The sequence below is a fragment of the Mytilus trossulus genome, chromosome 3 (assembly GCF_036588685.1).
Source record: "Mytilus trossulus isolate FHL-02 chromosome 3, PNRI_Mtr1.1.1.hap1, whole genome shotgun sequence".
NCBI lineage: Eukaryota > Metazoa > Mollusca > Bivalvia > Mytilida > Mytilidae > Mytilus > Mytilus trossulus.
Window position 1 is genome coordinate 70,692,413 of NC_086375.1, and position 27,463 is coordinate 70,719,875.

The 27,463-nt window shown below is 33.4% G+C and overlaps 2 protein-coding genes across 4 annotated transcripts; both read right to left on the minus strand.

Moving 5' to 3' along the window:
* Positions 1 to 340: 340 nt before the first annotated feature.
* Positions 341 to 2,039, minus strand: LOC134712284 (acetylcholine receptor subunit beta-type acr-3-like). Its single transcript, XM_063573685.1, has one exon. The coding sequence runs from the start codon at positions 2,019 to 2,021 to the stop codon at positions 834 to 836; it is 1,188 nt and encodes a 395-aa protein (XP_063429755.1). The 5' UTR covers positions 2,022 to 2,039; the 3' UTR covers positions 341 to 833.
* A 4,238-nt stretch (positions 2,040 to 6,277) lies between these two features.
* LOC134712283 (monocarboxylate transporter 12-like) lies at positions 6,278 to 18,381 on the minus strand. Of its 3 annotated transcripts, none has more exons than XM_063573682.1 (6): positions 18,155 to 18,381; positions 14,593 to 14,839; positions 12,926 to 13,069; positions 11,526 to 12,365; positions 10,586 to 10,711; positions 6,278 to 6,593 (listed from the first exon to the last, which is right to left on the minus strand). In XM_063573682.1, the coding sequence occupies exons 2-6, from the start codon at positions 14,825 to 14,827 to the stop codon at positions 6,412 to 6,414; spliced, it is 1,527 nt and encodes a 508-aa protein (XP_063429752.1). In that variant the 5' UTR covers positions 14,828 to 14,839; positions 18,155 to 18,381; the 3' UTR covers positions 6,278 to 6,411. The 3 variants fall into 3 exon arrangements, with proteins under 3 accessions (XP_063429752.1, XP_063429753.1, XP_063429754.1); XM_063573683.1 differs by lacking the exon at positions 18,155 to 18,381 and adding an exon at positions 17,522 to 17,579; XM_063573684.1 differs by lacking the exon at positions 6,278 to 6,593 and having other exon boundaries at positions 10,611 to 10,711; positions 11,484 to 12,365.
* Positions 18,382 to 27,463: the final 9,082 nt, after the last annotated feature.

The window sequence follows — 27,463 nt, forward strand, 5'->3', positions numbered from 1 at the left end:
TGTTTTGAAATTTTGTTTTGTTGAGGTGACAAACGCTTGCATAAATTCTGGATACGCCCCAGGTACTTTTCTATTTGTATATAAGAAAGGTCAATTGCAGGATACTAGTAAATAAGTAGTACATCATCGTGAATAATGGTACAAATATTACCGGGTCCACTCATATTTGAGATAATTTGAATAAGTGATCAATACTTGTTTTAGAAGAATTGATGATTTATAGATAGATACAAAGGATTACAATGATTAATTTGTATGTTTTGCTATCAGAACTTTCCAGTACATAAAGTTGTTTATATCAGTAATTCTAAACATTTTGAAACATAAAATATGTCACAAATGTCATAACCTGCAGTAAAAATGTTAGGATAAAGCGTACACAATGTTTGTCCGCTGTTATTTTGTATGTACAAGGATTTGTATAGTGAGATCTCTATGTGCACATCTTTGGTATGAATTCGACTGTTAATTTACGCTGGTGAATTGTTGTTTTATTAAAGATGAATTAAAAAGTCGATCCGTATTTAAAGCAGGCAAAATCAGTAAATATTCATCTCCAGTATCTTACTATAATGTTATACGTAAAGACTAGGTATATTATATTCAAGTGTTCTTTTGCCAGCATTGATTAATATCATCCCATGCCCAAACAGAACGAAATATTGACGGTGACCATGGAAGAGAATTGAATATCGAATGATGAAATCAGCAGTTTGTAAAGGAGGTTAACGAGTATCTGTGTCACCAACAACCGTTATATATTCTGTTATATCATATTCATTTGAAGTGCTGTATTTTCATTTACATTTATCTCGAACAGAATGATTCAAAGTTTAAATTGACACATAGAGAAAATATGCAATCAAACAAACCACAATAGCGATATAGAATACACACAGACAAACACAATCTAAAGCGTTTGCCACATCCTTCCCTGTTATGTTATAATCTATATCACCTATATCTTTCTTGTGATCTTCCATTGGTAAAACAACATTACGTTTCTTCTTCATACCCCAGTTTGCCAATCTTTTTAATGGATAGTTTATTTCCACTGCGTTTTCTTCAAAATAATATTTAGAAATAACTATGACACTTACCACCATTAGACCACTAAGTGAAATTATTGTTATCATGACGGCTAAAAGTACGCACATCGGATTGGAAGATGTTGGAATAGCGGCGGACACCAAAGTTAAGAATATGGCATAGGAAAGTAATATTGTCATGGCTAGAGATACACGTTCACCTGATTCTACTGGAATAACGAAGACCAAGGGATTCAAGAGAGCAAACAACAGAGTTGGTAAAATCATCATCACGGCATAATACAAAAACTGACGCTTTATCCTTATTTTCACGTTGAACGTGCTGAAATTGTTCTTGGTCTCAACAAATGTTGAACATTCCAAAAGGGTCCAGTCCGAATTTGGTGTATACCAGTCTAACCTTGCTTGGTCAAACGAAGAAGAATATTTTATCTTGGATGTTGATAATCCCCAGTTAAAAAACACCAAATTACATTCCTGCGTGTCGAAAGGAAATTTGGCAACATTAGTAGGACACTTTGCATTCATTATTCCTCCTGGGCTTGTGTAAACCTGTCCGGTATACAATAGAGTTGAGTAAAACATAACTCCGTTTCCAATGGGTTCCATTTCATCTATTGCATTTGCAAGAAACATAAGAGGTGTCCAGATATCAGATGGGTCTATGGTTATAACATACAAGTTATCGAAAGACAAAACATCCCACTGGAGCGCTGGATCAGTCCAATTAAGAAACATAGTTCCCATGATGGAAATAGTTTCGTCAACTTCGCTCATGGATATGAAAGAATTTAAGAAAAAATCGACCCCAACATAAAGCTGTTGAGAGTGGTCAGCTAATGGCATTATCCTTTTGGTGTAGTTTGTTAACACATGTGAATAAAGATTTTGTACGGTAGTGTGACTTTGACATTTGAATCCAGGAATTATGATAAATAACACAACTAAGAATGGCATGGTAGTGCACTTCATTATTCTGTAAGTGATGTGTACAATCTCAAGTAAACGAAATCGTAGAATACTGCCCTATAGTTTATCTCAGGTGATAAAATGTAGTTTCAAAATATCAATATGGTATGTCAATTGGTAATTATTGTTCTCTTTTATTCATAATTGATGACTGGAAAATTCTGTTGACAAACTTAATGCATGCTTTTAAAATTTTAATTATTTTGAATGAAGCACTTAACATATGGAATAGATTTTATAATGAAGTTCACTATTAAACAAAAAAGTAAGTGATTACTAATGAAATCCTTAGTTGACTGAAACATTAACTTACTCATTTTATTATAAAACGTGACACGTATCACTTTACCATACCGAGTTCAAAATATCTAATGTATTACATGAAATTAGTTATTGTTTAAGCAATACCGAAAGGTCATATTGAGTAACGAATGATAAAATATTAACCGATCAAGCAAGGATTTATTTATTGTCCTCTACGTTGCTTGTGAATACTTTAACTCAAATAAATACTTGAATTAGACAGGTCGCATTTCTCAATTCACCACTTTACTAACGCTATAGATATTGTATAAAGACATTAGCACACTTTGTGACGTTTTATCCTACCGTTTATTAAAACGTGAGACATGACCCAATAGATTCAAAAGTATCATTTACCAACACCTTAAGAAGCACAACCATCCTTTTAAATATTTAGCAGTTCAATCTTTAGAAGTAGTAAATAAGCAGCCTGGTGAATCGCATTCAAAGTTTGTACGATCACGGAAAATAATTGAATTAAATTGGATTAAAAAATTACAGACAGTTTACCCTCTCGGTCTAAACGAAAATATCATGGGAATTGGTAATATATCTAGAACCAATTCCGTTAACATTCTGAATATAGTTTCTAAAACTGTTCGTAAAAAACGTTCTCACGGTCGTAGAACAAATCGCAACCAAAGAAAATTTCGGGCCAATCAAACCAATATTTCGGACCTAATTTCTATTTCAAAAAACAACGACAGACATTATCTGTTACCAAAACTCTGTTCGTTACCGGTTAATAAGTTAAATAATATTTTGGAGGATTGCAACACAATTTCATATAGCAGTTCTAAGTATGAAATTGTTCAAATTATTATGGCATATTGTTATTCTAAATTATTTCCCAAAATTGATCGCCCTGAAGATCATAAAAAAACATTTTATTAAAATTAAGTATGTCAATAAAGGCTTTGATTTTGTAAATATTGCCGGTATATTTAACGACCATTCTGTTAAAGAACAAATTCCTGGATATTTTGACAATACTGAGCTACCTCTTATTTGCTATATTTACAAGAAATCTACCCGGAAATTTGTGTTTAATTATAGTCAATTGTGTAAAGATGTTAATATCAGTGAAAATACACCTACTTCATGTAATTGCAGTAATTTCGAATATATTTTTTGACTAATTTTCCATTTATAACAGGAGATCTTAACATCGTTCAAGACCGAGAGTTAAAATCATTCCTCAGTAAAGGACCTAAATATCGTCCCCCGTCAATTATTAATTGGAATGAGAGTCATAATATCATCCACGACTCACTCCATACTTACTGTATGAATTGGATAAAACGGGAAAAAGCTGACAAAACATCTTTGAACACTTTTTTTAAATCAGTAATGAAGATAGTTGATAAACGTACTAGTATTCAACATTTTAAAGAACATTTTACTATTAACAATAACCACAATAAACCTATTTCTCGTATCAAACATAAACTAAAAGAACTAGCAAAGGAATTGGTTTTTGTCCCGGCCGATAAAGCTGCTAATAATATTATTATTGTTTGACGTAAATTTTACATTGAGGTTCTGAAAAAGGAAATTACCAATTCACCAACATTCCATCTGACTCCATTTTCAGAAAACGAAATCTGTAACAAACATAAACTTTTAGCCACCGCTTTACAAGCAGAGCAAAATACAATGAAAGTCCCAACTATGTATTGGCTTCCGAAGCTACTCAAAACCACTTACAAATGTAGATTTATTTCGTCTTCAAGGCATTGTTCAACTACTATATTGTCTATTCTTTTTACCAGCACACTTGGTACAATTAAAAACCTGATAATAAATAGTTCAAATCAGGCCTTCGAAAATAGTGGAACAAATTACTTTTGGAGTGTCAAGAACTCGTTGGAAGTACTTGATAAATTGCATGCTTATATTGGTGATTTTGAATCTGTTCAAAGTTTTGATTTTTCTACCCTGTATACCACATTGCCTCACATTCTCATTAAGAAAAAATTCACACTCCTAATTAAATGGGCATTCAAAAAATCAGAATGTGAATATATATGTTCAAACTCTTTTAGGTCATTTTTTAGTAGCAATAAACAAAAAAAACTACGTTAATTGGACATGCTTTGATACTATATATGCCCTTGAATTTTTACTAGATAACATTTTTGTTCGCTTTGGATATTCCGTATATCGTCAGATTATCGGAATTCCAATGGGGACTAACTGTGCACCACTTATTGCGGACCTGTTTTTGTATTGTTATGCGTTACAATTTATGACAAAATAAGCAAAGACCCATCGAAACTACATATGATAAACAAATTTAATAATACTTTTAGATATTTGGATGATATTTTGGCTCTCAATAATGACGACTTTAGTATGTATATTAATGAAATTTATCCTGTTGAACTTACTTTAAATAAAGCTAATACTAACAATGACCACTGCCCTTTCCTCGATCTTGATATCTATATCACTAAAGGAAAGCTGAATACTAAAATTTATGATAAAAGGTATGATTTTTCATTTCCTATCGTTAATTATCCGTTTTTAGATGGTGACGTTCCCTTGTCACCATCTTACGGTGTTTATATATCTCAACTTGTACGATTCGCTCGTGTATGTAACAATGTTTTAGAATTTAACGAGAGAAATTTATGTATAACTGAAAAATTATTACACCAGGGTTTTCGATATCACAAACTAGTCAAAACATTTACTAAATTTTATCATCGGTATAAAGACATCATTCGTAAATATAGCTCAACATGCAGACTTCTTATACGTTTATGTATTTCACCACCAATTGTTTATGGAAATATTCTTTATAAGGCACAAAGGTGTCAGTATTCACCTCAGAAACTTATAAAACCTTTGAATAGACTTATTAAGAAGGGATATAATTACGATACTGTTGTCAAGTCATTAAAGATTGCATATGTTGGCGTTAATATTGAGTCACTGATAAGGTCTTTGCATCAGAACTAAACACATTTATTATTAAAACAGTTGTTCGCATGACACGGGTTATGTTCTTCTCATATATGTTATGATGGTATGATACTAAACCACTAACGGGAAGGATTGTGCCTGATGTACATATGATGAAATCATATTCTTTCAGTCAGTTTAATTGAAGTCTGGAGCTGGCATGTCATTTAACTGCTGGTAGTCTGTTGCTATTTATGTATTATTGTCATTTTGTTTATTTTCTTTGGTTACATCTTCTGACATCAGACTCGGACTTCTCTTGAACTGAATTTTAATGTGCGTATTGTTATGCGTTTACTTTTCTACATTGGTTAGAGGTATAGGGGGAGGGTTGAGATCTCACAAACATGTTTAACCCCGCCGCATTTTTGCGCCTGTCCCAAGTCAGGAGCATCTGGCCTTTGTTAGTCTTGTATTATTTTAATTTTAGTTTCTTGTGTACAATTTGGAAATTAGTATGGCGTTCATTATCACTGAACTAGTATATATTTGTTTAGGGGCCAGCTGAAGGACGCCTCCGGGTGCGGGAATTTCTCGCTACATTGAATACCTGTTGGTGACCTTCTGCTGTTGTTTTTTATTTGGTCGGGTTGTTGTCTCTTTGACACATTCCCCATTTCCATTCTCAATTTTACTAAGAATGACGGCCTATCAAATTGATCTAGTCTTCAATTTAAAGACCTACTTCCATTGGTGTTTTAAAAAACAAACGCAAACAATAACAATAACAACGTGTTAGCTTTTAGTTGTTCTCTGCATTAATTAGGCGAAACATGTGAGAATTCTGTAAACAACTAAGCTAACTTGTTATAACAACTTAGCTCATCAAACTCGCTATAACGACTTAAAAACGAGTAAGCTAAGTTTAAAAAAAAAGGTGTCTCAGTCGTTATACCAAGTTAGCTAAGTCGTTATAACAAGCTAGTTGAGTTATTCAAACGAGTTGAAGAACGCCCTTCCAACTCTCAAGAAGAAAAAAAACTCATTCGTGAGATTGTTATATAAGACTCTAATATAGCTTTTGATGATGTCTTATTTGGTAATTTCATTATTAAAATCATTACAAATGGCGGATCCGTACTTGATGCTCGATTTCGTTAATTCGAATGAGAATCGGATGATTTCAGCTATTGTCACCAGTATGTATCTCTATAACCTCACATTCAGTATCTAGCTTTAATGTTTGTTTTATGAAATATTTGCGTGCTAATGGTATAAAAGAAACCAATAGTCCACCAAATATTTCCACAGCGCCGATTGCATAAAAAGATGTATTGTAATTTCCAGTTTTGCTGTAAAGCCAACCTGAAAAAGAACTTTTTATCATTTATGAAGAACACATTTTTTTTATCATTCACAAAGAACAAAATTTTCATAGAAGAACAACTTCCACGTATACAGATAACACATCTAAGATCTATAATACTAAACAAGTGTAAACCTTTTTATATTGAACATTAGAATTCCAAATATTTCGATGTTAAGAGTACCCAATGAATATAAATCAAGAAACATTATGTTGATGAGCGTATCTGATGAATGTTAACCAAGTACGTTTTGAGGTAAAGTGTACCTATTGAAATCAAAAAACGTTTTGTTGTTGAGTGAACAGATGAATGTTATAGAAACTTTTGGTGTCTAGTGTACCCGATGAGTGAAACTCTTGATAAATTGGATGTCTAGTATACTTGATGAGTGTTAATCCAGATATTTTGGTATGTCTAGTGTACCCGATGAGTTTTAATCCAGACATTTTTTAAGTCTAGTGTACGCGATGAGTTTTAATCCAGACATTTTTTAAGTCTAGTGTACCCGATGAGTTTTAATCCAGACATTTTTTAAGTCTAGTGTACGCGATGAGTTTTAATCCAGACATTTTTGATGTCGAGTGTACCTGATGAATGCTTATCAAGAAACTTTATGTGCCGAGTGTGCTTGATGAATAGTAATCTAGAATCTTTTCTTGTTTGTAATGTACCCGATGAGTATTTATACAGAAACGTCTCAATCAAGCCACAATGTGTAAAAAGTAAACCCTTATAGGTTGCAGTACATCTTTTCACACGGAGCCTTGGCACACACCGAACAGCAAGCAAATAAAGGCCCATACACTGATTATCTATAATACTAAAATTACGAGGTCCAATTTGTCAGCCGTCATCACGTAAAAACGACGAATCAAAGAATTCAACTTTATATATTACAAATATAGTACAAAGGTGTAGATTAAAAATTACACCACGCCAGGCCCTTTTGTTTTCCACTTAATTAATATTGCCAATAATTAAGAAGTTCCGGGTCGAGTCCGATACCGATACCAATAGTATATTCATCTGTTACCTATTACCTTATCTGTATGTTCTGCAAAGAGGGACTAAAGACACCAAAGGGACAGTCAAACTCGTAAATCTAAAACAAACTGACAACGCCATGGCTAAAAATGAAAAAGACAAACAGAAAAACAATAGTACACATGACACAACATAGAAAACTAAAGAATAAACAACACGAACCCCACCAAAAACTAGGGGTGATCTCAGGTGCTCCGGAAGGGTAAGCAGATCCTGCTCCACATGCGGCACCCGTCGTGTTGCTTATGTGATTACAAATCCGGTAAATAGTCTAATTCGGTAGGTCAAATTCATGAAAGGGAAGGGGATTGTAGTTACGACGTAAGGAACATATCCGATATCATTTGTGAAACGGTTATTCCATAACGGTCAACCAACTCGTGATGGCGTCCGTAAAATTTACGAAGGGATGATTTCAACTTCACCATTTGGAACTCTTGGTTTAATAGCTTCCTTGTGAGCAGTAACCCTCTATCAAGAAAATCATGATAGGAAATGCAAGCACGGGAATATCGTATCAATTGGGAGATATATACCCCGTATGCAGGTGCTGCTGGAATGTTGCTACTTAGAAATGGAAAGTTCACAATTGGAAAGCTGAAATCATCTCTTTTGTCGTAAAGTTTTGTCTTCAACCGACCCTCATTGTCAATTTCTAGATGTAAGTCAAGATATGAAGCCGACTTAACTGTATCTGTAGTATCCTTTATCTCCAATTCGATGGGATAGATGCGATCCACATAGTCACCAAATTTTGAATTGTTTAGTGAAAGAACGTCATCTATATAGCGGAAAGTAGAGTTAAAGGATATTGCTAACTTCTTATCTTTCTTCCTAAGAAGTTCCTGCATGAAGTCAGCCTCATAATAATAAAGAAACAAGTCAGCAAATGACAGGCGCACCACCAAACGGTGTAGTCAGGATATGCTATATGCACGGGTCATAATCACAGGGTTGACACTACTAAATTGTCAAATTTTTACCTATTGTAGTATTTTAATCAGTAAGGCTTTATATTAAGATAACAATACGAATACTAAAAATAAGGCGTATAGGTACAGTTTTCAATTTGTTAGCGGACATGACGTAAAACAGCGAATCAAAGAATTCAACTTTATTTATAACTAATATAGGACAATGCTGTTGATTAAAAAAATACTCCATCCCAGGACCTTTTGTTTTCCAAATAATTAATATTACCATTATATACCTATATGGAGTTATTTTCTTTCAGAACGTCAGGTCATTCTTTTTCAGAATCAACCCGGACGATACCATGTTTCAATGGTATATGCTCCAAGGCATAAAATAATGACCTGTGTAAGGTCATTATTTTCCTTGATTAACATGCAATCTATGATTTACTTCAAAATTTTGTTTGTCTAATAGTTTTTTGGTGCCGATTTGGATATTTATTTTCTAAAGTTCAACCGATGATAGATGTAAAAGAAACCGTCATTGTAGACCTGCAATTTAATTTAAGAAACAAATAACGTGAAGTTTTGTTGATTTATCGCTATAATAAAGAAACATTATCATATAGGTCAGATGAATTTTAATGTAGACTTTCATAAAATAAATCCAGATTTAACATATTCGTGTGTAAAATTTTGAAAATCTTATTGAGTCAAACTGAATAGGTTGATTGCTTAACGTCCAGTGGCAAATATTTCATGCATGTTCAGAACGATACACACTGAATAGGAAATCATACTGAGACCTACATGTATTTAAATTCGTCTTCGTGTCATTTCGTAACTTTTAAAAATTTATGTATTCCTTTTACTCTATCAAATGATCAACTAATAAAATAATCTTATATTCTATTGAATAACACGAAAGGGTCGGTGCGGAGGGTAATATATAATTTTATCCTGATTATCTTTTAATAAATTGTATTGCTGTTCGAAAGACAATCTTTCTGAATTTTTCATCCGATTCAAGTAAAATGGTTAAATAAATAACAACTTTTCCGCGATAGAAATAACATAATAAAACGAAAAAAAAAAACACATACCCCTTCCCCTTTTCACTAAGCTAAGTGATACAATAAATAACTTACAATGTGTCTTGTATTTGTCATACACCGTTATCGGATGGTAGCAATACATGTGTGTCTTACTTCATGCAGTTACAGTAATATTTTTATTGTGTATGGATAACAATTTTTAAAAGGTTTATATCTAAATTATTTAGTGAGTTTTATTTCAGATTTTAAATTAGCCGCAGGACGTATTAACCTGAACGCATTAGAAAGGAATATCCCACTTTAGTGTTGTCGGTAAAAAAGGATACTTAATTTTACAAATCTTTATAAAATTAATATTTTTTGACGGTATATAAGTCAGATAATGCATATTTTAAGGTTTTTCTTGTCGTAGAACACACCTCGGGGTGTCAGGATTGTTCAAAGAAAGACCTCCCTCCGGTCGGTCTTTCATTTGATCAATCCTGTCACCCCTCGGTGTGTTCTACGACAAGAAAAACCTTAAAATATGCATTATCTATAACATAATTGATAAGTTCCAGTTAGACGGTTTCAAACAGAAAGATTTGAAAGCAGAGAAAATTGTGATAACTATCTTATAATCGGCATGACTTTATCAGATGACAATACTAATACAAAAATAAGTCTTGCGCATAGTTATATACTTTAATTCAGTCACGGACCCGCGATATCACGGGTGTGTTCTAGTAGAGTTAAAAAAATCAAACAGGAAAACCAACGGTCTAATCTATAAAAAAAAACCACCCAAAAACGAGTAATCCAGACACATCACATGACGAATGCTATTCAGGAAAGCTATGGTGTCGAGTTAACCTGATATTTTTGCACAATATTACATTACAAAATAATGCATTAACTTAACTTTAAAGCTTAACCGGTTAATTAGAATAAACATTACATTAAAAGTGCATTGTTTGTGAATTAAAGTTTTTATTTACCTGCAGCAGGTGGTCCAATAAATGATGCGATTCCTTGCACCATTACGACAATTCCCAAAGCATTACTAAATTTCTGTAATCCTAATAAATCTATGAGTATTATTGCATACAAACAGATGAACACACCTGAAATAAAAATTAAATATCTAGCAAACAGGTGAACAAAGGTATTCTGAATTGCAACAGCTTTGAAATTAATTTCATATACAAAGTTATTTGATTTGGGAATTGTCAGTAGAATTTAGAGTTGTAACACAGTACATGATATATTAGGCATTAACAAATGGACTTAATTGCAGATTAGCTAAATTATCTGTCCTTAACTACCGTAAGAGTCAGTCAAAGAAATATCTTTTTAGTTGGGACATCGTGACAACACCGCCTGCACTGTGGTCAGCGCTCGGCACAAGTTCTGACCTACCACGAAGGAAGAACAAAAATTTGCCCCGAAAATTTGCAGTTTACCATTATTGTTCTGATACTTAGAGTAATTATGAATATAATTTGTGTTTACAGCCGTGTGTCACCTTCACTGGTGATCCAATTGGTGGATCTATGGTAACGTATACAAGTCCAAGTCAATATTTCATCGAAGGTTGATGATTTTTATACTCTTTCGCGTTCTATATTTTTCATATTCGTTTTATTTATTGTTTTGTTTTATTCATTACTTATTTAATATTGGATTATTTGGTACATTTTATATAGGAAAGCGTTTAAAACACATTTTAAAACACATTAGATATTAGGAAGCTTTTCGAATACAGATTATTTGGTAATTTTAGTTTATTTTCTTCATTGTTATGTTAAAACATATTAAACAAAAAATAACTATCATGATTTGAATAAAATTGTTATTTGCAATTATGCGAGATTAAACCCATTGAAAAAAACGTACATGTGATACTTTTTGAAGATTCAAGGAACTACAACATCTTACCGCTAAACCATCCATAAATCACTGAATAAACCATCAAATATTCCACACTGTCATCTAAAGGATTGATGACAGTAGCTGTTCCACAAACCACCATTGAAGTGCCGTATAGCAGCAGACGATTGACCCACTTTTGGTCTGCAAACCAGCCAATCACGATGCGGCCAGCCATATTTGCTATTCCAATAACGGATATAAAGATGGCGCTGTCAGATTTACTAACACCCTTTTCCTGTGATCGATCAGGAAGGTATATGTACGGAGCATTCATACCAAGCATTATAAAAAAGTTTGAAAACAAAAAAATTATAAAACTAAAGTTTTTAAATGAAGAAAAATCATAATATGATAATGCCGACTTAAGGATTCGTGTGCAAGTATGTTCTTTTGGTAAATTGTCTAAGTCTCCCTTTTCCTTCAAACGTGAATTACTTTTATAAATAGCTGACGGCCTTGTTTGCTTATTAGCAAGACATTTCTCTGTTTCTTCGAAAAGAAAATTATTTGAATTGATACCATAGGCAACATTTTGGGGTTCAGAATAGAAATCTGGATGAGAATTTCTCTCTTTACTTAAACAAATGTTTTGATTATTGTCAAAATGTTTTACATGCGGTCTCAATAAAGAACCGAAAACTGCTAGGTTAAGAACTATTCCTCCAAGAATTAGAGTTGTACCTTTCCATCCATATTCATTTAAAAGTCCCTCCACAATCGGTGAACATACAAAAGTACCTACACCAGTTCCACAAACAGAAATACCCATTGCGAAAGATGTTCTCTTTTCAAAATAGATACCAACAGAAACGACAAACGGTAAATAAACCAATCCTAATCCAATCCCTGTGGAAAAAAAGTTAGGTCAGTTTTATAATGTATTAATATTATTTATCAATCCAAATTTCAGGGACTATAAAATTGACTTTTAGGTATGAGCTTATTGTTGAAGATCGTATGGTATCCTATATTTGCTCAAATATACTTCATTTGAACTCTCCTGGTGGATAGTTATCTCAGTGAAAGTCATACAATATATTTGAACATTATTTGTTTCATATATACTTCCTACAGATATGTTTGCACCATGTTAAAGTTAACGAAGATGTGACAATAGAAATATATGTTGAAGCAGCTTTTTGGTTTAAATGTGTTTAAATAAACTTGCTAATTTCTTGGTAGTCTTTCTCAAATATCGGGTACAAAATATATCAAACCCAAAATTTTAATCATTGAACACTTAAAAGAGTTTCGTGTGTAAATCATGCTAACATTTACAGATATTACAACGATTTGTGTTTTGTGTTCCATGTGGTTTTTATTATTGGTTCAATACCTGATATAGCTCATTGCTTTTTATCATTTTTATATGAATTATTACAAGTAATTTGGAAAAATAGGCCTACCTGAAACAAGTCCAAGTGAGATATACAGAAAATAAATACTTTCAGCGAATCCACTAGATATAAACCCGATCCCAGCTATCAAGGATCCAATAATGCTAATAATCCGACTCCCATACCGCATGGACAATGCACTTGATACTGGACCTATACAAACAGATATATTTTTTTTGTAATTTATAAAACAAATTTAATATGTTCAACAATACTAGTAGAACAAATTATAGTGTTTTTAATAATCCTATAAAAAATCATATGATATAAAATAATATAACAAACAAAAATTAGAATTAATTATTCTGCAGTTTTTCATTTGTACGAACTAAGCTGTATTTGGCAAACTTTTAGGAATTTTGGTCCTCAATGCTCTTCAACTTCGTACTTTATTTGGGCTTTAAAATTTTTTGGATACGAGCGTCACTGATGAGTCTTTTGAAGACGAAAACGCGCGTCTGACGTATATACTTAATTTAGTATTGGTATATATATGATGAGTTATTTACAACGTTGTCAAATCTTGTTTCCTATATGAACATAATTTTTAATTTTTAAAGAAAAGTTTTTTTTTACCTTTTATTACATTTAACTCCATTTCTTTTTGATTGTTACACTACCGAATGTGAACTATGTTTTTTTATATAAATTATACCGTTGGTTTTCCCGTTTGAATGGTTTTACACGTCTAGTAACTTTGGGGCCCTTTATAACTTGATGTTCGGTGTGAGCCCAAACTCCGTGTTGCAGGCCGTGTATTGACCTATAGTGGTTTACTTTTATAAATTGTAATTTGGAGGGAGCGTTTTCTCATTGGCACTCATACCACATCTTCCTATATCTATTAAAGAATTTTACTATAATGAACAGTACGACAGACGGCACACAGGAGCTGCATACTCTTCCGGAGCGATTCCTTTTGTTCAGTCTTTATTCAAGTGTGTGCTTTTTTGCTATAATTATTGTTTTTGTTTTTTAATTGGCCGCTTAGTGACTTCTCTCTTCTGAAATGTTAAAGTCATAAGAAACGAGTGACCTGTGAAAAATAATGTTCTTCCAATTCTTAAACCAATGCATACAAACATCATAAACTTAGCCTTTCTGTGCTCGAATTTATCATTTTTTTCGTGTAAATTTCGTATAATCGTCAATTTTTTTTTCAATCGGTCAGTGTTGTTGTGAAAATATGGCAGGTAATTAAAGTTCGTGTTTTGAAGCCGAAGTTTAACGATTGTCACCTGTTTGTCAACAATTGACGAAAAATAAACAAAAAAGCATGGAAATTGTGCACGTGTTTAACATGTAAATTCAGATAATAGTTTATTTTAAGGACATCCATGCGTATTGTGGTCACCGGATTTTTACGAGATGGGTCACACTGAGGTCACCTTGCATACAGAAAATATATCGAGGGAATTGCTTGCTGGAAGGAAGCAATTCAAATAAAGTAAACTTCTTCTAAATATGAATAAATTAAAGAATTTTCTTCAGAAAAAAGTATATGTACATAAGTTTTACAATGAAAACTATCCATTGAGTTATTAAAAACATATGCATTATTTTTTTTTGATTTGAGGTTTCTTATGACTTTAAAGATGCGATTTTTTTGTCAGAGTAGGTGCATTTGTATAATGTTCTGCAGATGATTTTAAATAATTAAATAAACAATTATTTACTCGATACAAACAAAGTTCCAAAGGTTATTGAACTGATCCAAGCAGTTGCAGCTTTTCCTGCCTGGAGTTCCTCCGACAATTCAACAAACAGTATTCCAGATGAGTTAAGTATTCCAAAAACAATGAAGTTCATCATGAATGCAGCAAAAACAACAACCCATCCGTATCCCCCATCTGTTGGCCTTGCAATATCAATTTTCGATTCTTTGATCGTTTTGTCTTCTGCATTTACCATTATTGTCCTTCTCTGTAAGATATTTCCACATTATCTCTCTTACAATTGTGAAATAGATTTAATATATAATGTATATTTAACGTGAGGATACCCAAATTGCACCTATATCACCAGCTTTCTTACGAGGGCGTTGAATTGTTACGAGTAAAGATACTTATAAACAATACATAAATTATATAAATACATATAAGTGTCCTAAACAACACAAATATTTAAGAAGGAAAAATTAAATGCAATCATTTATAAATATTTCGGATAAAAGATATCCTTCATCGGTATGATTATGAGGTAAATTGAATCATTTCTATCTATTCTGATAACATTTTAACCATCGACGTTTTATGATTCTACTTGATTATTTGATCCAGATGTGTTACGTATCTTTCAGCATTTTTGGCTATGTCGTGGCGGGCAGTGTGTATGTCTAGAGAGAACTACTGACCTTTGGTATTAACACTGGCAACTCTATTCATTTTTTTTTTTATATCAGGCGAACACATTTAAAACGTACGGGGTTCGAACTCTCGACAACAGTGTTGGCAGGCTAAGATAAAAAAAGAAACCACACCAAAAACCCCTTCTTAGACCTAACGGACGACGACTCTTTTCCTTTACTAAATAAAACCAAGAGTCCTCTATTTTCGATAAAAAAATAAATAAAAACAGGACAGAAAGTAGTTTTATTTGCAAAATGTGCTTTCTTGTACGTGCGTATCATGTATTTGTGTAAAAAGTAAATATAAGGAATTCTCAATTTTATTTTAAATATAGATTCTATAAATGCATTGACTTTGATTTGAGTATTCATATGTGTAAGTAAAGGATTTGCATCTAAATTTCTAAATAATAACATATCTAGGGCATGTTTAAATTTTATCTAAAATAATAACTTTTATCATAAATACTTGCGTACTTTAAATATATATTTTCAGCTTCGGCTTTATGTATTGATTCTCAATGAGACAACTATCCACACGAGACCACATGACACATATGTAAAAGTTAGCAACTAAAGATCACAGGACGGCATTTATATTTTTTTTAGCAAAACCATTGTACAACTATAAAATGTCCCTAAATAACAAAAGGAGTAGGTTTAGTAAGACACCTTTTTGGCCCCAAAATATAGCAGTTTTAAAAATTTTTGTGAAAATATAATCTTTAAGCTATATTTTGGAAATTAAAATGCTTCTGCTGCATAAATATCAGCTGTTTTTTACAATACAATGCACAAATATCTCGTTCTAGCATCATTAGAAATCTTCAAAGTTTTAGCATTTTGGTTCATTTTTAGACGGTTTCGGAGGATGAACACGGATGCGGTCACTTTCAATTTTGACAAAAACCATCTGAAAAGTGACGTGTTTTTTTTTGCATATTCGATAGATTTTTCATATTTAAGCTCGAATCAGAGCGTTTTTAATGACTAAATCAGATAAAAAATTTCACGCAAACTAATCGAATCAATTGAAAAAGACACTTAAGTGTTTAAAAAGTGTCCAAAAACTTTCGTTAGATGAACCTGAAATTTTAGGCCAAAATCGGCTCTTACTGGACCTACTCCTTCACTAAAACAATTCAAACGAGAAAACTAAGAGTCTATTTACGTACAAAAGAATAACCGAAAAACAAAAATGATAAACAACAAAAAACGACGCACCACTAAATTACCGAACACACAGAATGTGGCCGGCTTAACCATGATTGCAGGCGCCAGATCCTCACCTAGCATTGACCAGTGGTGTAACAGTACATTATTAAGAACGCACATTAAAAATCAGATAAAAAGGGTTGCACTTATCGGTACGATACAAAGCACAAAAAACCAAACTAACTAACTACACACAAAAAGTGCAGATCTGAGAGAACTCTCAGTAACTGTAAGCTAGTTTCAGCCAATAAAAAATAACAAAACAAAATCAGGTACCTATAAATACAACATTCTTATACATTTTTTTTAAAGATCGATTGTTTTACTTGGATCGTATCGTAATTACTTGGTTCGCTAAACATCAAGCAAATATATGTTCCACAGCCACAAACGACAAGTACTGATTTAGAGGCTCCTGACCTGGGACATGCACAAAGTGACAGCCACAAACGACAAGTACTGATTTAGAGGCTCCTGACCTGGGACATGCACTAAGTGACAGCCACAAACGACAAGTACTGATTTAGAGGCTCCTGACCTCAGACATGCACTAAGTGACAGCCACAAACGACAAGTACTGATTTAGAGGCTCCTGCCCTGGGACATGCACAAAGTGACATACTGAATATGGCGGGTCAAAACTCGTTTGAAGGCACCGACCCTTTAAATAAACTGGGACAGTGGTGTAACAGTACGAAATAAGAACAAACTGTAAAATTAAGTTGAAAAGGTTAACTCATCAGATGAAACACGTCGAAATACATATAATAAATACATATATGAACGTGGACGGGAACCTATGAATACACATAACAAAAAACACTCAACACACATCTGAGAGTATACACGCACTTACTGCAACTTGTTTGAAGCCAATAACAACTAATAAAGAATTATATGCATTTGAAATATCCAACATCCAATGGATTTAGTAAATACTACATATGATATAAGAAGATGTGGTATGATGACCAAGTTACATAGAAGTATATTTGTTTATTCGCATGTATGCTTTTCTGTTTGAATTATACATAATAACCTACCTGTTACGACCATTTCATAGATAAAACAATCATGACAATGGAAGAGTCGTGGTAAATCTATCGCTGAAAGTATATTTTTAGTTAAAAGTTCGGAGGACATATGTGACGCTAAAGTACAGCATATAAATTGTGATTTTGCATGTACTGTGTACTGATTGTCAATACACTTCATATGATCATGATGATTAGAAATGTATAAATGATTATGATAAAGTAATTAATATAAATCTTTAGTACAAACAGTGTATGCCGTGTACTATACATGTAATAGTGTAAATATGTAATGTTATCTTTGATCTGTCACATGTTATATGAATGCAATTTGTCAAAGATTTAGCTTTTTAAAAATGAGTTTGTTTATGTAGAAAGACTCACAGTTCATTCGAGCACAATAAGATAAGGAGAATACGGAATGGAATTTTAATTTAGCGTAAATCAGGGATTTACTTATATTGGGACCCTGAAATAAGGGATTAATCCGGGAAATAACACTTCAGTTTTTTTGCTATTTCGGAATGACACCCATTGTTACCTACTCTTTGTAAAGGTTCAGAATAACAGAGTTATTATTTAAAATAATTTAATGACGTGAGAGTTATTCTCATAACAAATATTTTACGGTTTCTTACTTACCCGTTTTTGTATTGAAATTACGAGAAATGTTTACATTCTCTAATATACTTCCGGCAAAACAAGTCACAGATATTGCAGTAATTGAATTTTTTACAGGAATAGCAATATAATGAGGTCGAAGTCCTCGATCAAAGAAGAAAAACCAATATGTTTTTCTAATCACTGAGTTTCTCCAAGAAGGTATACCGTAAATTAATTACGGTGCGACTTATTTGCGAACACATTGATTATTGTCTGAAGGTTGCAAATGTTATACACTTGTAATTGACCTTATCGACCTCCACCAGGTTTAGATAAGCTGCATATAATTAAGTGGCTGGTGATACTATAACGGAGACACAATATCACCGTCCTACTGAGAACGTATTATTTCAACAGTGTAACAGAATATAAAATTTATTACCAAAAACAAATAATGAAAAATACAAGAGTGCACACGCTGAAATGTCTCGCCTTTTTTTTTTTTACTTAGCATTGATATTATGTTGATAGTCCTTGATATAAAGCTTCACTACAACTATCACATAAACTTAACTTGATCCAATAAAATGAGGTCAAGGTCATATAAACACAAACAAGAAATACATATAAACCTTACAATCATTCAATACTCTAAGCAGTAAAGTTGACCTGGTAGACATGTACAGCTTACAATTCTTTCATACAACACATATTGTTGACCTTTTACTTAAAAAGCCCAGACAAAAACATAAAGAATGAACTTGAACCACTGAACCTTGAAAATAAGGTCAAGGTCAGATGACACATGCAAGTTTGGCATTTACACCTTACAGTCCTTCCATAAACTGAATATGCTAGACCTATTGATTATATTATCTGAGAAATGGACTTGACCACTAAAACTTAACCTTGTTTACTGATCCATGAAAATAGGTCGAGGTCATGCAGGGGCGTAGCTGCCGTTAGGCACTTTAGGCACGTGCCTACACATAATTTTTCACAAATATTTTTTTTTTATCCAAAAAAATAAAAAATGATAAACAACGTTATGTGTAGATGAACGCCAGTTAAGTTCTCAAAACTCTTTGATTATCGAATGCCAAGTGCACACTAGTCTCTCGTTCTTAGTGAATGGAATGTTGGAAAGAAATGAATGTTATTATGTTTTTACCTTATATAGAATCTATAAACTAGAACTTAGTTGGTTCAGATCATTTCACTTCTATCAACAAAAACTTGAATGAACCTCAACTTAGACACATGAGTGTTTTACTTTAATTAGTTGTTAGTTTTCAACTAGCTTTCCATTTTGCCCTCACCCGACTTGCCAATGTTGGTTGTCCGTTTGGCTGTGCAAGATGTATAAATACGCAGTCACGTTAGGTCAAAATGGGGACATTAAATCCGATGCCTAGTTGTAGAGAGAATGCCACTCTTTGGGGAGTTCGTAGTTGGTCTACTCAAAGGCAGAATTTCTGCTCTTTTCCAATAATCCCTCATTTTCAAATTTCCAGACCTTCGTTCTGGACGATACCTATTACAGGACCTAGCTCCCTGTTGTATGTATTTATTGTAAAAAAAAAATTGTCCAAATTCCTAATCCGGTAGGGATTTTACAGTAGAGGATACTAGTAAAGAAATATGCATTTCTTGAATTTTGTTACGATGGTATGAACAGAACAGAACTGTGTGTATGTGTTTGTGTGGCTAGGGTGTAGGTTTATAAGAATAAAAAAAAAAGATTAATGATTATTTTCCAGCCAAACGGATCGTTTTATTATATAGAAATATTAGTGTTTACGTGGATTCCTATTTTTTTTAATGAAGGATCGTCACAATATTTACTATTAATTAAGTTATACGTATATATCAATCAGAACGGAATAGATATGAAAATACCAAACAGGGTGTACTGCTTCATTAAATGGATACGCTGATCTACGCTGGGCAGTGCATAATGTGAGTTTTTTATCCATATTTCCGATTGTACTGCGTTACCTAATTCACTAGTCAGATTACTCATAATTCTTCGAACTTTTCATCATGTATATAATAATTATCATGAATAAATAACCAGTAAATTTAATATTTTTTAACATAAAATTATACAGCTAAAATGCTTAAAACCGTTTTCCGTCGGGGGGCTTCGCCCCCCTGAACCCCCTACCAGGGCTCTGCCCTGGACCTACTGGGGGCCTTAAGCGGCCCCCAGACATGGGAAATCTATCTGATGGGCATGAGGACCTTGGAAGGTATGCACAATTCAAATAAAGTTATCCTATTACTCATAATAAGAGAGAAATTAACATTACAAAAAAATATAACTTTTTTCAAGTAGTCACTGAACCATGAAAATGAGGTCAAGGACAATGGACATGTGACAGACGGTAACTTCGTAGCATGATGCATCTATATACAAAGTATGAAACATCCATGTCTTCCACCGTCTAAAATATCAAGCTTTTAAGAAGTTAGCTAACGCCGCAGCTTCCTGTGACAAAAGAAGCAGACTCGACAAAAATATTGTATTACCCTTGGGGAATCATATCAGCTAAGTTTAAGTTATTGTTATATCCCACCTACGATAGTAGAGGGGCATTATGTTTTCTGGTCTGTTGGTCCGTTCGTCCGTCTGTTCGTTCGTTAGTCTGTTCGTCCGTCCGTTCGTCCCGCTTCAGGTTAAAGTTTTTGGTCAAGGTAGTTTTTGATGAAGTTGAAGTCAAATCAACTTGAAACTTAGTACACATGTTTCCATGATATGTTCCAAATTACAGTTTTTACCCCAATTTCACAGTCCACTGAACATGGAAAATGATAGTGCGAGTAGGGCATCCGTATACTTTGGACACATTCTTGTTTATAATATTTGTCCGTCTATGTCCCGAATCCTGATCTGTTGTAAAGCGTAGTTTGTGCGCAGTATCATGGGTTCTTGCGAAACGGAAATTGACAGTAATTTCGACGTGGCCTTTCCTTTCAACTGTAACAGCAGTATAACTAATGAAATGTGGGTTGTTAGTTTCGGGGATATTACATGGTCATTTGAAAGACTGACCATTAAAACAAATGAAATTGATGGCTATTGCTTATATTATAACATTTTACGCAGGTGTCCATTACTCTGTTCCTGTTCTGTTGACGGAGGCTGCAATGTTGTAAGTCATGCCATTTCCCCTACTTTTGAATATCCCTTTTCACTAAAGAATAATGACAACATTACAATGAAAAAACAGCTCATAAAACAGACCTCTTCCTCATATCACATGATCATAGGGAGATGTATTGTTTTAAAAGTTTCAGCGAGGAAAAGTTGGGCCAAAGAGTATTGTTAGACTTTGACACTGCCGTGTTTGACCTTTTACAAAATCACTTTAATTTCGAGATCCACACAATAATGAAAAAATACGGACGAAGTTATAAATGAGTTCTGCCATTTTAATTTGTGACAAAGCCGTTCACCGGTATTTATTATGTCCTATTGTAAATGTACGTCGTTCATTGACAGACATATACATGTTCAAAGGAATTTTAGTCCATAAATTCGCATATCCATACCGTTATCGTACGAAGTACTATGACTTATTTTGTAAGACTATTTATGGAAGAGACGAAACGGACGACCAGAGTTATCACATACAGTCACATGATACATTTTTACGAAATTGCCCGCGTGACATTCCACAGTTATTAGCTGACAATGTAATTTACTTTAGAAAGTGGTTTTTCGGACCATGCAGAACGGTATTTTTTACACAGATATTTTTCGGACTAGCACTTAATTTTTTTTTATAATTTTTAGATATAACAAAAATGTGTCCAAAGTACACGGATGCTCCAATTACACTATCATTTTCCATGTTCAATGGACCGTGAAATTGGGTAAAAAAATCTAATTTGGCAATAAATTAAATAAGATCATACAATAGGGAACATGTGTACTGAGTTTCAAGTTTATTTGACTAAAACTTTAACCTGAAACTGACACTTCCATTTTCTATGTTCAGTGGACCGTGAAATTGGACTCAAAAGTCTAATTTGGCTTTAAAATTAGAAAGATCATATCATAAGTAACATGTGTACTAAGTTGATTTGACGGCAGCTTCATCAAAAACTACCTTGACCAAAAACTTTAACCTGAAGCGGGACAGACGATCGAACAGACGGACGAACGAACGAACGAACAAACGAACGGACGGACGGACAGACGGACGTACAGACCAGAAAACATAATGCCCCTCTTCTATCGTAGGTGGGGCATACAAAAAAATCAAACAGCACCGATCATTCATAAAGTATGATTCCTCGTATCAGATTGACTGGTGAAGATTGATTAACGCTAAAGGATCAGTTTTTAGTAACTTACATGAGATACGGGATTGAATTAGGACATCTCTCTAAAAGAGGGACGAAAGATGCCAGAGGGACAGTCCAACTCGTAAATCTAAATTAAACTGACTACGCTATGGATAAAAATGAAAAAGACAGACAGACAAACAATAGTATACATGACACAACATAGAAAACTAAAGAATACGCAACACGAACCCCACCAAAAACAAGTGGTGATCTCAGATGCTCCGGAAGGGTAAGCAGATCCTGCTCCACATAAGGCACCCGTCGTGTTGCTCATGTTATAACAAATCCAGTAAATAGTCTAACTCGGTAAGTCACATTCACGAAAAGGAATGGGATTATATAAAGGAGATGCATTATGAAATTGTCTTTGAATTTGGGCTCTTAGATATACAATTTCTTGGTCTTACGAAAACGACTTTACCACCAAGCGGCCAAATGTCGCTTTCAGAGCTAGGTTTGCAAAAGCGAAATAACGGGTGAGCCACTGTTGTATTTTGTCCCAGTTACCATGTAGCGTGTGTATACCAAAATGTGATTTCATAATTATATTTTTTTAATCTTCTTTGATATCCCTGTGCTGCTAGTGCCAAATTGTATTCAATTGCCTCATTTAGATACTGACAGAAATAATATCAATCACGGACAAAAACCTCCGAACAGAAAATTAAATTGCAACATTCAACCCCGATTTTGTCATGAGAAACAGCAAATATAAATTTAACCAGAATTTAATCCAGCTCTCAATTTACACGGAACCGACATAGGTTGCCAATTTCCATTTAATGGTCGTTTTGCGAAGCAACAAACGTGAAAATCTACGATTCACTAATACCGAACGGAACTTCTTTTGTAAAAATTTACAATATATTAAAATTTGAAAAGTATTGTATGGAACGCCATGACTGTCTTCTGATGTTGATTGTTTAATATGTTCGGTGCTTTATGCATTATGTTCAGTAGTATGTATATTATGTTCAGTAGATATCCTTTTATGTTCAGTAGTTATTACATTATGTTCAGTAGTTTTTACATTATATTCGGTGCTTTGGTTATTATGTTCAGTAGTTTCATTATTATATGCAGTGGTATTTAAATTATGTTCGGTACTTCTGATGTTATATTCCGTACATTTTTCATTATGTTCAGTACTTTCGACATTATGTTCAGTAGATTCAATATTATTTGCAGTACATTATGTTATACCTTCAGTAGTCCCGGTTTCTTTATGTTCAGTAGATTATTCATTATGTTCAGTAAAAACATTTGTATTATACTCGGTTCGTTCAACTTTATGTTTAGTGGTTTTATCATTATGATGATGTAGTAAAAGTCGGAGAGGCAATAACGGAAATTGTCGGAAAAAACGAACGCGGATATTTTTGACGGGCGGGTTGAGATCCCCGCGCTAACATGTCTAACCGCGTCGTATATTCTGTATATATAATAATGTGTCTGTCTCAAGTCAGGAGCCTGTAATTCATTGGTTGTATGGTGTGTTACATATTTGTTTTTCATTTATTTATTTTATTACTAATAAGGCCATAGTTAATTAGGGGGGCTCCTAGCCATAACATGTTTATAATGGCATTGTAGAGATTTTCTGATTAAATAAATAAAGTTACCGATCCGGTACATGCATAGATTGGTGAAAAGGCATTTTTTTAAAATTTTAATTAGATTGGAAAAGTTTAATACGAGGGTTGGAAATTGAGAGCACATAAAATGGGGGGAGGGAGTTTGATCCACATGGAAATTTTTGATCTTATGAATTCTACATTTGAAAGGTTAATATACTATTAGGTAATTAAAAGAGAGAAAAAACAAATGTGAAACAAATTTTAATGGTCTTTCTTCATGCCTAGAATTTGTTTCCATTGAAATTTTGCAAACATCCCAGAACAAATCACATGAATAATTAATATTGACCATTTGGTATAATAAACATTCAAATATGATGTAAAAGGTTCCGAAATCTATGCATTTTGAGAAACAACCTGATACGAACTTTCCGCATCTTAATTATGTTGTAGTATGACCCACACACAGATGGCAAACAGAGGTCTACCCGGGGGTTAACTTCACTATCAAAATACGCGGGGGGGCGGGGGGGGGGGCTTAAAATTGTACCCCCTTACCTGAAATTATTCAGGTCATGTGAAATTGTAGATCACAACTTATCCAAAGCAGCGAAAATTCTGACCTGGAATTATCAAAAAAGGAGCAGGGGCGGATCCAGCCATTTTAAAAAGGGGTGTCCCCATTCAAATGCATTGATAGTCCAACAACCACATAAGTCAATCAGTTTTTGATTAATGAAGCGATCTTGCTTCTTTCAGAACATATTTTAAGCATACTATGGCTTGTAATATCTGTATACACCAGATCTTTATTTGATTTTAATATATTTTAAATAATGTCAACAATTTCGGCTAAATCAATGTTGATCAGATCAGATATTGTGGTTTTCAGATCTATTGTAAATTTCGTTAATTATCATATCCACATCGTCAAGCCGGGAAATGGATCAGAAACATACTAGTGTTTAAAAATATTCAATTTAGGACTGGGGTTTTGGAACGTACGGTACAAATCTTAATGTTTTGTTGAGCTAATATCTGCGTTAGAAGACTCACACCACAGCAAGGAAATTTCACTACCTGAACAACAGCATCTAAATCCTCGTCAGAATTATTAGAAAATTCAAGTTTACTCAAATTATACATTTTCATATTTCTATAAATTGTACTCTCTAATACACTTAACATCTCACTAATTTCTATAACAGTTAAATCGATTTCAAGCAGGGTTCCAGTGCTTCTTTGGGAATGAAAAACTTGTTATAATTCTTAGTCAAAATATTGCTGCTGAAATGAACACAAGCTATTCTTTATTCCATTATTTTTCTCCCATCATTCATACCTAAATACGCGAAATCTTGTAGCGACAACTAACAAATTAAGTTCGGAGTAATTTTTTCCTGGTGAAAAATGCCAACTTGGGAACGTAAACCACGCCGATTTAAAACTGCTTCCATTTCTTCCATTTTCATTCAATCACGTAAAGGTGTTCATGAATAAAACGTTCGTAAAAATATTCGCGTTCGGTTTTTTCCGACAATTTCCGTTATTGACTTCCAGACTTTTACTACATCATCATAATGATAAAACCACTGAACATAAAGTTGAACGAACCGAATATAATACAAATGCTTTTACTGAACATAATGAATAATCTACTGAACATAAAGAAACCGGGACTACTGAAGGTATTACATAATGTACTGCAAATAATATTGAATCTACTGAACATAATGTCGAAAGTACTGAACATAATGAAAAATGTACGGAATATAACATCAGAAGTACCGAACATAATTTAAATACCACTGCATATAATAATGAAACTACTGAACATAATAACCAAAGCACCGAATATAATGTAAAAACTACTGAACATAATGTAATAACTACTGAACATAAAAGGATATCTACTGAACATAATATACAAACTACTGAACATAATGCATAAAGCACCGAACATATTAAACAATCAACATCAGGAGACAGTCATGGCGTTCCATAGTATTGGTTGAACTTTTTTAACCTTTTTTTCACGAAAACAATTCTATTCGTTCCATATTGTTAATTTTCAATTTTTAGATGGTGATGTTCCTTTGGCACCATCTTACGGTGGTTATATTTCACAACTTGTTCGCTATGTCCGTGTCTGTTGTGATGTTTTTGATTTTAACGAACGCAACCTATGTATTACTGGTAAATTATTAAACCAGGGATAACGTTACCATAAATTACTTAAAACCTTTACTAAATTTTTCCATAGGTACAAAGATTTGGTATTGAAGTTTGATTGTACCTGTAGAAAACTTATTTCAAACGGGATAGCACATCCTCATTTTTACGGAAATGTTGTTAACCGTGCCCGGAAATTTAGAAATGATCCATGTAAACTGGTTGCTCCTTTAAATAAACTTATTGTAAAAGGTTACCTATTCAACACTGTAATAAGATAATTGAATATTGTTTTAATTGGTTATAAATATTGATTTTGTTATCAGTAAATTAAAAGCTAACTAAATATTACTAGTATGTTACATACATATACATATTCATGGATCTACAATCTGTCGATACCTGTAACTTGGCATTGCACAAAGTCATTTTTTTCTCTGGCTGTTTATGACGTCTTTACACTAAATCCATTGGATGTTGGATGTGTACGGATTGATAGTTTAGTCCTAGATGCAGGATTTTTTTTATTGGTTGTTAGTGGCTTTGAACTAGCTGTCAGATAACTGCGAGTACTCTCAGATCTTTTCATTGTATTTTTTTTGTGTCGGGATGTATAAGTATTCGGCCACGTCCATCTGATGAGTTAAGCCTTTTTCAACTGATTTTTTATAGTTCGTTCTTATGTTGTACTGTTATACCACTGTCCAGGGTTAGGGTAGGGTTGGTATCCCGCTAACATGTTTAACCAAGCCACATTATTTACGTATGTGCCTGTCCCAAGTCAGGAGCCTGTAAATTCAGTGGTTGTTGTTTGTTTATGTGTTACATATTTGTTTTTCGTTCATTTTTTTACTTAAAGAAGGCCGTTAGTTTTCTCGTTTGAATAGTTTTACATTGTCTTATCAGGGCCTTTTATAGCTGACTAAGCGGTAAAGGCTTTGCTCATTGTTGAAGGCCGTACGGTGGCCTATAGTTGTTAATGTCTGTGTCATTTTAGTCTTTTGTGGATAGTTGTCTCATACGCAATCATACCACATCTTCTTTTTTATGTACTAACTCTATCGCAAATTAAGTTATCTGATTCTACGGTTGCAAACGGTTACGCCAGAAAGATTCTAAAAACATAAACTCTAACGTGAAAGCATATACAGAAAAAAATGTATGTTTAAAATGGTTGCCATATTTATGATTGAAAATGTAGTTAGTGTATATAAAACCAAACATATTTTTAAAAAGGTCCACT